At 35.6% G+C, this 18,005-nt stretch overlaps 1 protein-coding gene across 1 annotated transcript in view; it reads left to right on the top strand.

Annotated features, from left to right (window-relative positions):
• SLC2A13 (solute carrier family 2 member 13) overlaps window positions 1-18,005 on the top strand; it is a 140,552-nt gene that overhangs the window by 61,344 nt on the left and 61,203 nt on the right. Inside the window, exon 4 of the mRNA XM_021539109.4 lies at window positions 2,492-2,600. Within this exon, the coding sequence (XP_021394784.3) occupies window positions 2,492-2,600 (109 nt within the window). The remainder of the gene's footprint in view (window positions 1-2,491; window positions 2,601-18,005) is intronic.

Below are 18,005 nucleotides of genomic sequence, written 5' to 3'. Positions count from 1 at the left end.
AGACCATTTATTTCACAGTCAAAGTCCTTTGGGCTTTTGAGTTTGTGAAGCTCCTTTAATACAGAGATTAGCAGTTTCTTTATTTCTTTCATTCAATTTATTGGTTTGTAAACCTGAAGGCTGTGGATTTTATGAAAGAAAATCCTTTAATTTTGTGTATGCCTATTGGTATGTGGTGGTTGCCATGGTACATATTTGGAGCAAAACTTTTTAAATGCAAAGTTGAGTATTATAGTTTTTAGCATAATTTTTCTGATAAAATTAAACAGAAGTCTGAAAAATTTCAAGTACTTACCAAATTTAGCTTGACTGGATGTTCTAAAGGTCTAATGTGTAAAATTCTGACATAAAGGTCTAAATTTCACCATGTGGTCTCAGCATTTCTGCAGGGCTGCACTTCAGATGCACAAACTGATTTGTGTGATGGAGCTTTTTGAGTTACTTTTTTCCAACTCCTTCTGAATTGCAAACCATTGTCTGAGAGCAGCTGCGGTTTTTTCTCACTCTACATTTTAGTTGCTTCTTCCCAATTGTCTTGCACAATGCTCTATTGTGAATAAAGTTTTATAAACATCTATCAAATAGCTGAGTGGTTCAGGAATTATTAAAATTCTTGCATCATCTCCTTAGGACATTTCTGCCTCCTTTCCTAACAGTCCCTGCTGTAGAGTTCCAGCTTATTCAATGAGCAGGATCATTAATGATGTCAATTGTCTAAAATGTCCCTTGAAAATAAAGATAGATTTTCAGCTCAGTTAAGGACCTTATACAGAGTTTATGAAGAATGAAAGATCTCTCATAGGCATTCAGCTGCCTGGATTTACAACAGATGCTGCAGAATCAGTTGCCAGATAAGTTTTTTAAGTCCAAAGACTTGGTGCTCAGGTGTGATGCAGGGCATGAGAACCTTAGGGCTGTTGTTTGTGAATTAAACTTCATGGGTACATGTATTAGTAAATGTTTTTTCTTTCTGAAATTTGAGCTCTGGAATACTGCTAGCTAGCAGCTGACTTTGGTGCTTTTCCACTGAGGAAATGCCACTTTTGAGTATGGAATCCTTGTCAGCCCACTGAGCTCATGTGTCTTGCCTGAGAATATCATATGAAATCTATGGATTGACTATATCTGTCACTTGATTTTACTTGGAGACTTTTTGAGGTAATGATGTGGCTAAATGGCAGGACATGTGGGACTGTGTGCTGTCTGAATGTTAGTACTACTTCGAAACCAGCTAGAAATTTTTTCAGGCTGTATTCTGATATTAAAGGAACAAAGTTAAATGATGATACAATTAATATATGAATTAGAAATACTATAATTTTAAATGAAAATAAGCTTTTCTTAAGCAGGTCTGATGCTCTTTCAATGAAGAAAATGTTATTTAAACCCTCTTCTTGTCCAACTCTTGAAACTCTTCTTAGCTTACCAGCTATCTGAAGCTGAAATTCTGCAAATAAATTCTTTTTACTAACAGACTCATATAAGGTTTTTTACTAAATCAATAATTCTGATATTATCTGTATATTCAGAAAACACTGAAAATATAAAAATGTCGATCCCCTTCACCTCTCTTTTATTTTTCTTTGATGGCAACTATTTTGACTTATTCATATCGTGATTAGATGTTCTGAGTGAGTATACTAGATGTGACAAGCTGTATAAAACACAGAATTTTTCACCAGACTGTACTAGTGAAAAAGCACTAAAAACACTACTCTAGGCATAGAGAAGTTCAAGTAGATTCTGTGGTCAGGGATTTTAAATTTTTGCTTATTATCCCATAGCCTTCTGTATTATTGTTTTTTTATTATTATTAATAGGATATTTTAAAAGTCTTAGAGTTTAGAGCTTGTTAACCAGAAGTGTTTGTGCGTTTTTTTTTCTTCATTGAATCTTAAATTCAGCCTTATGCCATTGCTACCAAAGGTATAGAATAAATGTAATTAATTTCTGCTCCCTCCACTGGCCTTTGAACTGTGCAGAATAGATCTATCCCGTGCCTTCAAAGTACCCACACCTGCAACTGGTCTGTGGAAATTGGGTCTTTTGGGGACTAAGGAGAACACTTCATCTCCAGTATCTAGACCTGAGCAGTGAGTAATGGCATTTCTGAAATAACCTCTCAATAACTCTGGAAGCTTTTAGAAAGGAAACAAGAGTGATGTTATGTGGTAACTTTTGAGTACATTCAGTTGCAGCTGATGTGTAACCTGTCAGTGTGATATAAGGAGAGCTGTACATTTCACACCAGTAGTAGACACTGTACAAAAATGGTTTCATTTTTTTGCTTGGGCTTCCTGATAATACTCTTTGTAGTACAGTGCAGAAAAGCAGAACTGAAATGACCAAATTGTTCAGAAATAATTGAAATAATACAAATTTGCTTGAAACTAAGGTGCAAAGTCTGCTATGCCTGGCAACATTGTCTTGACAGCGATCACTTAAGAACTATTATGTATTTTTTTTGTTGTTGTCTTGTTTTTTTTTTAAGCTGGACCTGTGATCTGCAGAATGCTAACATACCCTCCAACTCGAAGAGCCTTAATTGTGGGTTGTGGTCTGCAGATGTTTCAACAACTGTCAGGGATTAACACCGTCATGTATGTATTTCCCAATTGCTTCTTTTTATAAAGAATTAGAAAAAAAAAAATCAGTTAGACCATTAGCAGTATAGATGGTCTTCTGGACAAAGTCTGAAAGGTGAAAAATTGAGTGTGAGAGCTGGAATGCTGGTTTGAAATCCAGATGTTGACATATTTGGCATCACAGTAAATGGGTGCAAGAGGATGTTGGTATAGGGTAAACATTTTTATGGACATGAGAATACAAACTATGCTCTGAGAGATGCATTATTGTGTTAGGGTTTATGGTCAAGGCTATGTATATCTGGACAAGAGAGCACATTTATTGTTTGAATATGTGTGCAAATAGATCACAGTAAGGTGAGGGTTAGATTAACCATGTAAATTAGGTGGAACATTACTGTGATGTGCTAAAGGATGCTGAGGGAAGAAACATTTCCTGTTTTTACAGGGTTTTGTTATGTGTATGAGGACTCAGTAAATGTGAAAGTGAAGAATGATGTATTGGGTTTTCTGGCAAGCTGTCAGCACATAACAGGAGTAGCTCTTGACAAATGTGCAATGTGCAAGGCCTTGTTTAAGATGAAATTATTGTTGGGCCACCCTACAGGACTAATCATAATGAATATAGTTGCCATATTGTTTTAAGAGCGAGTGTAAAATATGTTGCCATAACATTTTACAGAGAAAATTATGCCTAAGGGAACATACATGTTAGGAAATTGTTAAAAGAAACAGCTTAAAGGATAAGCTTTTAGTGATATCAAGAGCTACCATATTAAATGTTAGAGTAAACACTGCCATCTGCCATACTGGAAGAAAAAATGCCCCAGACTGAGTGTTATTAAACTGCAAAGGAAGGAAATCTCTAACAGGTAAAGAAAGACTTCATCAAGTAGGAATTGTAGGCCAATGTGGGAAACACTGGGACACAAAACTGCTAAGTTATGTGTGAAAGCCAGAAGAAAGGCACAGAAAGAGCTTTGATAAATTTTTCAGACACATCAGAAGCAAGAAACCTAACAGTCTCCAGGACCAGAAAGGATCAAGACATCAGCAGTACACTAGCAGAGGATAAGTATTTAGCACCAAATCTCACAAAGACCCTTTTTGCATTTGTGTTAATTATAGAGGGTATATGAAGCTTTTTTCACTAGCGTCTACTTAAGATGTCTCAGGTAGTCTGCTTGACACTCAAGTATTAGGGGAAAACGTCTATAGCAAGCTGATTAAAAAATTACAAATTAATCAGGGTACACTCAACAGGTCTCGAGTAATTTGCATCCATAATCACTGAATTTGGAAATGTAGTATAATTTACATGAAGCTACAGCCCAGAAAGTTTTATTTCTGTCTTTGTAAAAATTAATTAAAACTTCATAGAATCAAATAAGCCGTGTGTTAATAAATACAAAAAATGATCTGTACACGTCCAATATAAAACAACAAAGAAGAGCCAGCATGATAGTTGTAGACAGATTACAGCTTGCTTGGATGTGAGTCCGTGGTTGTGTTAGAACTGTAAATCCCACGTGGATTAACCATTTTAAGCAACCATGACAGCTGCAGCCAAAGAACTTACTTGAAGAAATCATATAGTTATAAGTAGGTGAGAAGTCCTGTCAGGTAAATAACAATTTAAGGTAGGAGAAAAAAGGATGAGAATAGAAGATCAGTTATCACAAACCAAGAATAGACTCCTACGAAGATCTATATGAAGATCTTTGCTGCTTTAATAAATCTGTGAAAGCAGCTAAACAACAAAATAGCAGCTTAGATTTATACAGCATTGACAATATAAAGATCCCCCAAATCTGTGAACGTGAAGAGTTGTGAGAAGATAATGCAAGATAGCAAATTAGTGGAATGGCAAGTGCATTAACTATACAATGTTATTCAATAATGCCTGCAGGAGGGAACTGAGTAACTAACATGCATGGCAGTCTAAGTTGTTACTGCTCAAAAAAGAGGGCTTGCAGTTGCATTATTGTTCTATACAAACATCATGACAACATCCATGGTCCAGCTGGAGTAGTGCAAACAGCTGCAGATGTCCTTTCTTTTAATAAGAGCAAACCAGGTTATATGTGGGGAAAGAGATACCTGTGTTTGAACAGGATGATGAGAACTCTGCAGCTTGGAAAAGAAATGAGGTCAGAAGAAATACAAGAGGTATATAAAGCTACCAATGTTATGGACAGGATGGGGAGAGCATGATTACTCATCATTTCTTCTAACACATTTTTGGTTACTCCTAGCTCTTACCCAGCAGTAGGTTTAAAATAAGCATTTTTTCATGCAACACATAATTACATATTGGAACTCATTGCCACAGGATATTACAGATGCCAAATGTAGAAATACATTTAGAAGTTAATTAGGGAAACTTACATAATAAGCGTTATTAAAATGTTACGAAATGTGGTGTGCATGCAATCTCTGGCCAAGGACAGTCATTCTCACAATTTGGATCTTAATACTTTGAGATGCTCTATTAGGCTAGAACAAGAAATGGACAGTTCACAAGGCTTATGGCACTGGTAGGTTGACTGTTTATTTTATACTGACTATGGTTTAAAATCTCAAACTGCTTTCTATATAGGAGGTTTTACAAATAGGTTGGAATTGACCTAATTTGCTTGTGGATGTGTAGGAGGACAGAATTACAACTATAAAATATGGTTAAATCTTAGCTTTAAAATAATAAAATGCCTGTAATAAACACATGAAGGCACTGTTGTTAAAGGACTGGATTGTCAACCATTTGCTATATTCAATTTATTTCAATATTCCAGTATAACAAAATTTTTAGTTATCAGGTATGCAAGACAAACATTCTCCTGCAAAAGGACATTTTTCAAATATAAGTAAGCAGCTGTCTGTTGATGGCTTGCTTGCATAGAAATCAGTAAATGCCTTTTAATGCTGTAATTAGGTGGTACCTTAAGGTACTGTCAGATTGTATTAACTCTCTAAGCACTAGTTTTCTCTTCATAATGTTTAGTTGTGTCCTTCTGGGATTGCTGTTCTCTTGCAGCATGAAAGCAGGCATTGGTTATGGTTGGAGGGTCTAGTATTGTGTGGACTTTCCTTCAGTGGTTTCTCAAAAACAGATATGGAAAGTATTTTGACAGCAGATGTTCAGTGTACCTTTGGTGCTACTGTAAATCCTTGTTTGTTGGCCCTTTTTAGGCCATAGAAGAGGCTGATGACCCCAACTTGCAGTTGCCTGGCTTTCCATGGCAGAGAATTGCCTCTGGTTGCTCTCTGACCACTTAACAGGGCAGCTCCCATGATAGGCCCTGACTTGTTCTAATCTTCTGACTTGAAAGTTCTGCTCTTTCTGCTATTTGTTTAATCTTGTATTTTACTGTAAGAAAAGTGAGGCTATCAGAGTGAATTTGTGTGTGTCTGAAAAGCTCATTTAAACCCCCGTAATCAAATCACAAAAGGACATGAAAACATAAAAAATAACACAATTGTAGAATGATTTAATACTTGCCCAGTTTGTATATGCTTTACTGAGTAACTCATCAATTTTAGTAAACAAAAGCTTGAATCAAAAATTATGGGTGTTACAGGAATTTTGCAGAGGTCTAAAAATAGTCACTGAGTGTACCCAGTAGAAGAAGCGATGCTAAAAAGCTAAAATTACCTGCAAGAAACATATGGTGATAATAAAAATCTAGAGCTTCCATGCTTAATAATTCAGTATTCTGGTATAAATTTTCTGGTTAAAAACTGGATATCAGTATTGAAGCCAGTGAGAGCAATGAAGTCCATGTGTAGGTGGAATTCTCTTCAGGATGGGGAGAGGAAAACCAGAAGAATTGCTGTAAGAATTGTTGAAGGCTATGCTCAGCCTTTTTAATTCTGCAATAAACTGATCTGGTTTTTGCGCAGAAATAGTTTCATATCATATTTGAATCACATTTGTTATACACATGTGTGTGTATAACATCTAGCTGTGAGGAACCAGAAACTAATCAGGAACAGGATGTTACTGAATGGGTGAGAACAGTATGTGGAGCAACCTCTGCATTGAGGACGTAGATCTAAAAGAGAAGCAAAATGTAAAAATAGGCTAAGGAGGTTGTGACTGTCACAGGAAAAAAATCTAGCATGATAAATTTAGTCAGCAAAAGAATAAAGCTTGGTGACCTATAGCTTTGATTCCTTTTTTTCTCCTTAAGAACAAGAGTATTACTGATGTCTGATGCAGTGCCTGACGCAGAACAAATGTTTCCTTTTTGTCCTGGCTTTTGCCAGCTTAACTGACCTCTTAAAGTCATACAATTTTAGACAAGCATCTCTTATCTCTCAGACATGTGTGAGCAGGTCTGAAATGGTTTAACTTCTCAATTTCTTACCATTCTAGTGTTTCCTCATGTCAAAAACAGAAGCTCATTGTTTCAAGCCTGGAGCCCAAGTCTGGTTGGCAGGAGACTGAGAAAAGCCTTGTGAAGAAAGTTATATTCCTTCACAGGGAATGTTCCAGGGGAGTAGTTACTAGAAATTTAATATAGTAATGGTAATATATCCCAGAACTTGGTTAAATCAGTGATGTTAAGATATTTTCAAGCCCAAAGTTGCCCATAGTTAAAACCTGGGGGAAGAGGATCATTTTGAGGTAAAACTTGAAAGTAATTTTTCCGATCAGTTTCTTATTAAAAAAAAAAAAAAAAAGATAAAAAATTGAGGAAGTTCCTTTTTTTTTTTTGGGGGGGGGGGTGGGTAGAAGGAAGAGGGGACTTGAAGGGTTTGAACTGTTTCACATTGTGTAGTGAAAACCATCAATGGATGTTTTATCTCATGTTCCTGCAAAACCAAGACTTCTGAAAACATTTCTGGTAATGTGAAGCTTTGTAGCAGTTAAAATACTTCCAAACCATGGGGAAGAAAGATTTTGGAAAAAATCCCAAGTTATCTTGAATGCTAGGCAGTAATTTAGCCATAATTGGAGGGAGTTCAGTATTGTCTTGACAAAATTGCTTGCAGGTGGTATGACCTGTGCTGGAGATTCTGCTGCTCTTTGAGAGGTTTGTTGTCTGTTCCCAAAGACTGCCTGTGCCCTCAAGACTATAAATCTGAGCTAAGATTGAAGAGACAGCTGTATCATCTTGATTATTCTTACTCTCACAATACTTTAAGTGGACTTGATGAAAGCCAGAGAAAGTACTTTGTTCTGCAGTTGAAACACTAAGTTTGATGTGGTACTAATTTTGTAATTGGCCATTATCTTTTCACATTGTGTTAGAAAAACTTTCTGCAACAGGAAAGTGGTATAATGTGTCAACAGGGAAAGTATATGGCCTTCAGCATTTTTGCTAAGCTATTTTGAAGGTGTATATGATCTGTTATTCCTATTTAATAAAATGTTTTTTTTTTATTTCTGAGATATCTTTGCATCTCCTAAAAGTGAATACACATCTAAAATGTATTGCTGCTTGGATTTGATCCTCAGATGATTTTGAGCTCTACCAGTGTTGCTTTTTTTAATTTATGCAAGCAAACAAAAGACCAGAAAAAAAGGATGATAAAAAGAATAATCTTTTTTCAGCTGGCAAGAAATAGGGAGGGGAATGAAATACTATATGGAGAAGGAAAAAAGCTCAGAATAATGAGAGGGGGAAAAGAAGCTGGATAATAGAAGAAAAAGACAAAAGAAGACAAGAGGAGGTTATGTAACAAGTGGAAATTTAGGGTTTGAAGATAAGAATATTCGAACAATTAATATGAAAAGTGAAAAAATATTGTACTGAATGTGAATGAGAGAATGAAAGAAAATAGGAGTGAGACTGGAAAAGAAGTCAGGATACTTCTGGAGTTGAATAGAGACCAGAGAGGAGTTTAGTGGAAAGCCCATTTCCCATTTAATTGCAAGGTCTGTTGTGCAGCAGTTTGAGAGCTGACACCTGATAACACCTCACTGTAGCCTCAGAACCCGCCGGTGCTTCTGCTTGGCATCAGTGTGCAGCTGAATCCCCAGAGGGGTGGTGAAAGTCAAGACCCAGAAACTCATCTTTAAATTCCAGTTTTTTAACGTCTTCAAAATGAAATACTGAAGAGGGAACTTAGGATAATATCTGACAAATATTATCCTAATATCTTTTCATTTCTTAAAGATCATTGAATAAATACCTTATTTTGTGAATTACTGCACAAGTAGTAGCAGCCTTCTCCACTCTTTCATTATCGGCAGCAATATAGAGATTTATAATTAATTACTAAATGTATTTATCAGTTATGACAGATTTATATAATGATAAGCTGGTCGTTGAAATGAGGTTTTCCTAGAGCATTGGTTGTTTTGAATATTGGAAAGTAGTTGCTGAGATCTGTAAACAGAAGTTCTACTGGCAAAAAGTAATGGTGATTCACATTTTTCTTATTATTTGTATTCAGGCATTGACTTTTAATGTGAAGGTTTCTGTTGTGCTCTCTGACTGTGCATTTTAAACAAAATCCAGAAAGTAGCATACTATATTTAAAAAAAAAAACAACAGACAAAACAAAACCCGAATCTGACACAATGCTAAATGTCATCCAAGTTGCACAGCAGTTACTGAAGGAGAGCATCTTTTACTGTACTCTTGACTTAAATTCAAATTGGGCACAGTAACTCCCAAGCAGACTGCCATGTGGCATTTATTTTTGGATGTCCAGTAACTTGTTGTCTCAGTTTTTCTTGAGTTGTCTCAGACCCAACTGGGCTTTTAAGTTTGACTAAAGGAGGGACTATTGCATTATTCCCAGATACAAACTTTGTAGAATTGTCAGGATAATTGAAAAGATTTGGTAATTGACAAGTCTAATTTTCTTTGATGACTTTATGACATTAAGGCTGCTGCCTGGTTAGGTTTTCATCCTTCAGTATTTTGTTGTGGGTAAACTGTCCAGTTTATATCTTTCTTTTAAATTTTGCATTTTCATCTTAGACTTTAGGATATGTTTAATAAAACAAAAATAAACTCTATGTTGCACATCCACTTGCTTTTCAGATAATAATCCATTAGAGATTTTTTTTATTAGGTTTTCATAAATTCTTCCAATAATTTTTTTTTTTTAGGAATGACCCTTCATTTCATTTCCTTCATATTGCAAGATGTGCAAACTCATCATGTAAAATACTTCAGTGGCATATAGATGCTTTTTATATAGGCTGCAGATATTTTTGGAAGAACAGCTAAACAGAAGTCTAGTCTGGTCAAACATGCTAGGTGAGGTGAATCTCCCATTACACCAGCTGTCTCTGTTGTATGTGCTATACAGAAATAATATGATTAACTTGTAACAATTCTTGAGAAGAACAAATTGTAGTTAATAAGCAAAATAATTTCATATTACTCACTGTAAATCATTCTAAATGGGAGTTTATGGAAACTGCCTATATCAGTTTAATAGTACTTGAAAAGGAAAATGAAACTCTGACTCAGGCTTTTTGAAAGTTTTTCATTTTCAGCAACCACTTTTACATAAACAATATACTGTTATCACAGCTGAGCTTGTTTCTTTTAAGTAAAAGTATAAAATATATTAAAAAAACCCAACTTCAAATATCTGATGGTCACCAAGTTGTACATACTGAACACAAGTTTATTGTGTACAAACAGGCTTATGCAGTATTTTTTCTAAGCCCTGTAATTTAGGTGATAATGATTTTTATTATCATTATTACTAAATTTTAATTCTTTTTCTCCCAGTAAAATTGTAGGTCTGAACTGAACAATTAGTTTGTGAAAATGTGTCCATTAAGTTTGAAAAATTGTCACACAACCTATAGAGGGAAGCAGTGACTTTGGAACTCAGATTTGGAGGTGAAAGTGGCTGGAGGTACAGAGCCCTAGGCTGGGCAGAAGCAGTTCTTGCCAGCAGTTGAGATGCTGGTTGTGTGGGTAACAAGAAATGTAGAATTCCCTTTCATCACATGCTCTCAGCAGGAAGCCTGGGCAGTATTTACAGCAGCTGTGACTTGGCAGAGCCAATCCTCTGCATCCCCTCTTTGTTTGCCTTCACCTCTCCATCAGTGCAGGCCAGGGAGGAGCCCAAACACAGTTTCTCTGGACCTTGCTCTGATGTTCTTCCTTCTTCTCAGTCATTAGTAAATGCTGATGTGGGGAGGGAATACCACCAATAAGGGGAGTGTGCCAGAGTAAATCTGCTAGGCAGTGGCTGAAACACAAATCTGGTCATGACAGGGTGCCAATAGCTTTATCCCTTGCAGGTAGTAGTGACTTGGTATTCAGAGTTACAGAGAGGGATGGGAAGAGAAAACAGCTGGGTCATACTGCTGGGCATCCAAGGTGGCTCTGCAGCTGTGCAAGAACAATGAGCAGTGTAGGGCCTTTGCCTTTGTTCTGCTTCTGTGCTTACCAACAAACTGCACAATTTATTGACCTGGAGGGATGTGGGCTGCAGAAGGCAGCTCAGTAAACTTGAACAGTTTTTAAGGGAGTTATATTGCTAAAGTTTCTGTATCATTTACTGTGTTTTAAAGATAGCTCCTATGATTTAGAATTTTTGTTTAAAAATTGAAGTGTTTTTGTTAAATATTCTTTGTGTGTTTATCGGGTGGCCTGCAAAACCCTGGAAAGCTTAGGGGTTTAATGATTTAGCTCCAAAGGCTGTATTTTATCAGTTGAAATAATTGTAAGAGGGTAGCTAGGGTACAAATAAGAAACTGAACTTGCATTAAAAACAAGTCACCTGTGTGTCAACATTGCTAGCAATAAATCCACACTATGCCAAATTTCTACTAAAATTTTAAAAATGAAACTAAAGGCATTTTTTCCTGTTGTGCTGCCCTGGTGGTTTAAAAGTTAATATGAGTCTGTTTAAAAGTACAGATTTGTAATTTACCATAAAACAAAGAAGTTAAAAGTTGAAATTTTGTTTATTTGGCCAAAGCCATACATCAATCTTCAAGATTCCCTCTTAGGCTGAAGCTACTCACTGCAAATGCCATTTCTCTGTGCATATTGTGTTCTTATTCCTTTTGAAATAGAAAAGGAAAATCACAGCTTTATGCCACTTAAAAGGAAAAAAAGAAAGATGCAAAACAAAGCAGTGAATTGCAATGGAGTTATTAACTAGATTAAAGCTATAAAATACATATCCTGCTTAAGCTGCTTGCCATGTTGATCAAACTAACCAGAGTTTTTGGAGGATAGTTTTTACAGGTACATCCTCGTTCTAACTGTTGGAGATCAAAGGATAGGTAATTCAGGTATAAAAGTTTTGAAGGTTTATTGGAAGATCAAGGAAGTATTTAAAGGTGCTATGTAATGGGACTAATGGGATGAAATTATGTAAAATGTATAGTGATTAGTAGAACATAGTTCAGTGCTTAGAGGTACTGTATTGAGTGTCTCAAGGGAAGTAGGAAACAATTGTAATTTCTAATTGCTTAAACTGTTACAACAATAGAGAAAGTATTAGCAATAACATACTTAGGGGTTTGGTGTTGAGATTAGTGGACAAACAATAACAGATTAATATAAATTTATAAGTAAAGGTTTATTTCCTTTAAATTAAACTTTTATGCCCCACATCTTCTGATAATTCTCATAATCTATCCATTTATTGTTTAAAAAGTAGAAAACGAAACACATCCCCCACCTAAAACCTAAACTTAAAAAATCCTAGACCACCGAAAATATCAAATTATATAGAGGTGGATTTATTTGTATTGTAAATTTTGTCAGGCTAAAAAATAAACAGTGAAAAACCTGAAATTGCACAGGAGGCAGGTTCAGGGTGCTGATGTGAGGTATTGTAATGGGCTTTTAACCATAGGCTCTCATTCTCATTTTTGAAGCACTGGAATTTTTTTTTATTTCATAAATCTTTTAAGTATTACTGATTTTCCTTATTTGGTGCTGAATGTCTGCTTAATTGAGAGAATTTTGTGGTTTTTGGGTTTTTTACCTCCAAATCTGGACCTTTAAATACATGAGTTGAAGAATGACCACATGATATATTTTCCTTATTTACTGTATTTTATGAGTTCTATCCTGGGTTACTGGTTAGAAGAATATGTACTAAATAATGCAATAGCATGAAAGTAAAGTAAGTAAAAGTAAACCTCATCATGTGACATCTGCAAATTATTTGCCACAGTTGGGATCCATCTACTGATGGTTTGGTAATAATTCTTAAAATGCTGCAGGTGTATTAAAAAGGATTTGAGTATTAACTGATACTTCAATTAAAAACAAAAATAAGTCTTCAACAAAACCCTAAATTAAATGCCTTTAATAAATAGGTATTTTTCAGTGTAATGCTTTTACAGAAGTAAATTCCTTGTAAATTTTGTGTTGACTGTTACTAATACAAAGGCTTGTATTATCTTTATTTGGAAATCAAAGTTTATTTTTATAACATGTTCAAAAATACTTATTCAAAGCACTGTATAGGAGTTAACATGCCAAATTACTTTAAAACAAATCCTGCTATCTATTGTCTCATATGGCATGTGTTTTGTTTGTAGTGGTGCCTGATCAGAAGGGACTATATGCAGAAGTGCACAATTTTACCCCCAGGTTTTCATTTATGAAATCTGTTTAAAAGCAGTCAAAAGGTTGAACATTTATTTTAAAACACTGAAAATCAAGCCAGAGTCCTGTTGATTGTACTATTTGTTTTACTTTACTGTGGTTTTCTTATTGGTAAGTGATAATATCTGTTCCTACAACTCTTCAGGCTGCAAAAGCATATTTAAATAAAGACGGTCGCTTTGGATTTAACTGAAAACCAAAGTATTTCTTTAAAGTAGAAATATATTTGAATCCATATTTTCTAACATTTCTTTAGATGTTATTGAAGGATTTGTGTATTTAATAGAAATTTTTCCACATTTTTCTGCTTTTGATTTCTACTCTCCCTTTTGCCTGTAGTGAATTCATAACACTGTTTGATTTCAGTCTGTTGCCTTAGTAATAACTTTCAGGACACAAATGTAGTGTTAATTTCACTGCAGGGCATGCAGGAGAAATTGTGTGAAAATGTCTTTGCCTTACATGTGGTACATACACAGGGTAGCTGTTAAGTCAGATAAACGCATCTCATTTGGTTTATTCATATGTAAGGCCAAGTAATCAAATGAAGTTAGAGCAGTGATGCTGTTTTTAAATCATTCATGAATGATTGCTGAAGGAAGTTCCCTAAATAGCACTACTGGTTTGTTTGTTTTAATGTATTATTTGCCTAAACAGCTCCTGGAGCACAGTTTGGTCTCAACAGTTTTTCTTCTGTAAACATTTCTAAACATCTTGTAAAAATTCCTGTTAATGTTTAATATGCATCAATGTGTTGAACTGTACATTCTTCTTGTCTCTAGCATTTATTTTGAGACCTGTCAGGAAATCGGATACCAACCACTGACCAATTTATTTTTTTTCTATAAAGCACAATAGAATAATAAGGGGAGGGCTTGGTTTATGTTGTAGGTTTGCTCCCTTGGCAAAACCTAGAGGCCACATATTATTCAGATATTGGACTGTATTTGTAGCAATAAGGAAGTGTCTTCTTCTTAGATGAAAGAGAGGGAATACAGAAATGTGAAACAATTCGAAGTTCACAATGTAATCAATCTCGAAAAGACACAAAAGAGTAAAAGGTCACCTGGTTAGGTGCTGCCTGATACAGCAACATGAACAACCTCAGTGAAATGTATTACTGATGCCATTCAAACATAGAGTAAGAGATATGATGCCCTTTAGATCTGTTTGTTCACCTTTACTTTAAGAGCACAGGAACCAGTCCTGTAAATTGGATTCTTTAGAGTCTGTCAATAAGAGTTAAGCTGCCACAGGCTAGTCAATATGCCTTGTGCCACAGATTGGAGACCTGAAAAAAAAAAGAAAGGTTGAAAGGTTATGTGCATTGCAAAGATTTGCTATAAATGAAAATAATCCAGAAATGAACCGTGAATAAAACATGGTGGTGTCTAAAAGTGAATCCAGACCTTGTTACTGGGAGCAATCTGCAAAACAAACAGATGGTTGCGGTGAAAATGGGCCATACAGAAGGTGTGATATGGAGCACAGTCACCAAATTGAAAGAAAATAAGAAATCACTGATGAGACTCTTAATTCCTCAGTGTGGGGAGGAAGAATAATGTCTGTAAGGCCAGCAAGGAGGAGAGTCCAGGGAGGGAAGGGGAACTAAACAACAGCTGGGTTCTCATCTTTTGGAGGGGCTGGTTCTCTCCCAGAGGGTTCCAGCAATCGGGTGGTGTCAGAGCTGGAGGGGGGCCAGTTGAGGCTAAGTCTCTGCAGGTGAGAGGGGTCTCACCTATGACTGCTTAAAATGTTTGGGGATTTTTTTCTCCAGAGTTCTAACAGTCTGGGAGAATGATTCAGAGAAGGATTTTAAAACATTTAAATCAAAGAATAAAATCTCTTTTTGATATTTTATTTCTTTTTATTAGTCACTTGCCCAAAACATGTTTTGCAGACATCTTGAAAATAGGAAAAGAATGTGAGAGCAGATTATTATCAGCAACATTTCATATGTTAGACCAGGGGAAATTGGAACAGAGATGTACTGGACTGCTGATTAAAACTTCTACTTGTTGGAGGCCTCTTCCTCACGTAAACTTGAATCTTTTGGTCAGTTATGAATGGAAGAGGCTTTTTTTTTTTTTTTAGAAGAAAGAAGGAGATCACTGTTAGAAGCCAGGAGAGGAAACAAAAAAAAACAGTTAAGACAATTTGGGCTTTCTTACTCTACTTCCTCGGTTATATAATTTAAATTGTATGTTTATAGACTGGGGAAAGAGAAGAGAAAATGAGCTGCTAAAATTTAATGTTTTCAACTTCAGGTCTTTAAATAATAGATTTAAATGAAAGTACTGAGTTAGTTCTTGAAAACAGGAGTTGACAAAAGCTAAAATTTTCTGTTACTAAAGGAATAGCTATTGTCCTTGCATGTTGGTGAGACAGAGAAGCAGGTAAAAGTACTGAAAAAAAGTGTACTAAATGACTTGTTGGTGCTGTAAGGAACATGCTGGCATGTAAGGAATCAGGTAAGATCTCATTTAAACTTTGACCAATTTGGCTATTTTTAAACAAAGTTTTGAATGTTACTTTTTTAAAATCTCCTCCATTCTACATATGAGCCCTTAATGAAATGTGACGACTGAAACTGTGTACCCATAATTTAATACAGATGACAGAAGAATTTGGCCCAGATGAGATACAAACTAAAATAAATCCTAGCACTACACTAAGCCAGCAGCTCTGTCCCATTTGCACAGGAATGAGGGAAGAAAGGGAAGCTTATCAGAATGAGTAGTGTAAATTATGCTTGTTAGTGATGGCATGTTCCAGGAATTTTAGATTTTTCAACCGTCTTAATATTTGAGAACCAAATTTTGTTTCAGATTGTGACACATGCCTGTAATGTCACTAATTTACAGTGGAAATAAAAGAGAGGATACAATTAATATTTTTCTGGTTCATGTAGGAATGGAGAATGACTTACTAGTGAAATGGAACAGCTCTCAAGGGAAAAATGTATAAATTCCAAGTAATCTTTCTTTCTTTTCTATTTCATATAATAGTAGAGAAATTATGTGTGTTAACACATGTATAGTTTGAATATTATTAAATATATTACAAATCTATTACATCTATTATAGTAGTCCTCTCTATCTTATATGCCTTATTAGAGTTTTGAGTAAGTAAAATTAGTGAAAAACCTCATTGTGTTTTTCAGGGCATATGGTCCTATCTTAAATGCTTTTATATTACTGCAAACCCCAGTTTTTTATGATTCCTGTCACATTGTGGTAAACCAACTCAACCCTGCCATAATTCTGAACAGAAGCAGAATCAGGATGTATCATAGTAAAAGAAAAAACAAAAACAAACCAACCCCCTTTCCCCCCACCAAAATCACAATTGACTTGGAACATAGGCTCTGCAAGATAATGGTCAAGTCTCCACAGATATTGTATCTCACTATATATTGATTTATCATATATGTTAAATTAAACCAGCTAGAAAATAATTTAAACACATGCCCATATTGCCAAATCCCTTCTCTCCTGCAAACTCTTCAATGGTCACCTCTTTAAGCATCTTTGAAAAGGAGGATTTTGCTGCCCTACCCTGTGCTCACTTGAGCAGCTCCAGTGGCTTTTCCTTGCATCAGTGGAGGAGATGCCACCATCTCTGCAAACTCTTCAGTGCAGAAATGCACATTAACCAGGCAATAAATATGGGTAAGCAGTTTGAGATTGTGGACTTCTGTCCAATTTTGGAAATCTTAATTCCCTTAACTGTGTAATGTGCTACTGTTGACAGCTGGTGTTGGAAGACTAGGCAATGCTAGGGAAGCAAATTAAAAAAAGGACGTACAGAAAGAAGAAAAGCTCATCAGCTGGGATGGACAGTGCTTTAAAATGTCCTGTAAAGCCACTGCTGGAAAAATAAATTAATTCCATGGTTAGAAGCTTGGCTTAATTGCCCATCCTCTCAGCAAAATCTAGGAGCCCTGTATAGGTTTTTGCCTTTTGAAAACTGAACAAGCAGCTCTTGGTCATCTGTGACAACACTTGAGTCCTCATTTCTGTTATGTTTTGTTAGGGTATGCTGAAGCAAATGGTTTTGTAAAGAAAAAAGATTATATTGTAGAATTTTTTTTTCCTTTGCAGGTTGCTCTAAAAGCTGTTCTGTTTTCTATTAAAAAAATAATTTTTTGGTTGTTTTTCTGAGGGAATGTTACTCCTGAGACTTACTCAGCTGAGGGACAAATGAAACTAGTAGATTCTGCAAAGAACATGTTATCTTGCCTCCAGTCCTTCTTAAAATTACTTCAAAATCCTTCGCTATACACTTTCAAGAAACTTTAAGCACATTTTCTAATTCAGACTTGCAATTTACTGGCCTTAAGTGACACATTTTAGCTTCCTGTTGTGTGTATATTACAATAGTATTCACACAGAGATACAATTTCATTCTTCTGTATTTTTCTAACTCAAACAAGAGACTTACCTGAACTATTACCTTGGAAAAAAGATTGTGTTTCAGCATCTGTACAGCTCCTGATGATGACTCAGAGGAGTCTCTTGGTGCTCTGAGTATGTGCAGGGTCATGCAGGGTGGCTAGAGCTGTATGGCTGTCACTGGCCTGGGCAGCTCCATGGTCTGTCTTTCATCTTCTCTTCCAATATCAAAGCTGATCTTTTCAATAAATCAGTTTCTGGGTTTTTCTAACAATGTAATCTTGCAGTGATTCCATGCTTGCTGCACTGTAAGCCATCATATACAGGAGCATTGAAATATATTTGCTATACACCTTCTAATATTTTTATTTTTTTAAGTATTTTTGTCTTAGATTCTGTGCATTGGTCTATTGCTTCTTCTCTCTAAATAAAGTTATGAAGAACTTATAAGCAACCAGTATTTATGACACCTC

The sequence above is a fragment of the Lonchura striata genome, chromosome 1A, assembly GCF_050655825.1.
Source record: "Lonchura striata isolate lonStrDom1 chromosome 1A, ASM5065582v1, whole genome shotgun sequence".
In the NCBI taxonomy this organism is placed as follows: domain Eukaryota; kingdom Metazoa; phylum Chordata; class Aves; order Passeriformes; family Estrildidae; genus Lonchura; species Lonchura striata.
Note: the sequence above shows the minus strand (reverse complement) of the source record. Positions and strands in the feature narration are given on the sequence as shown.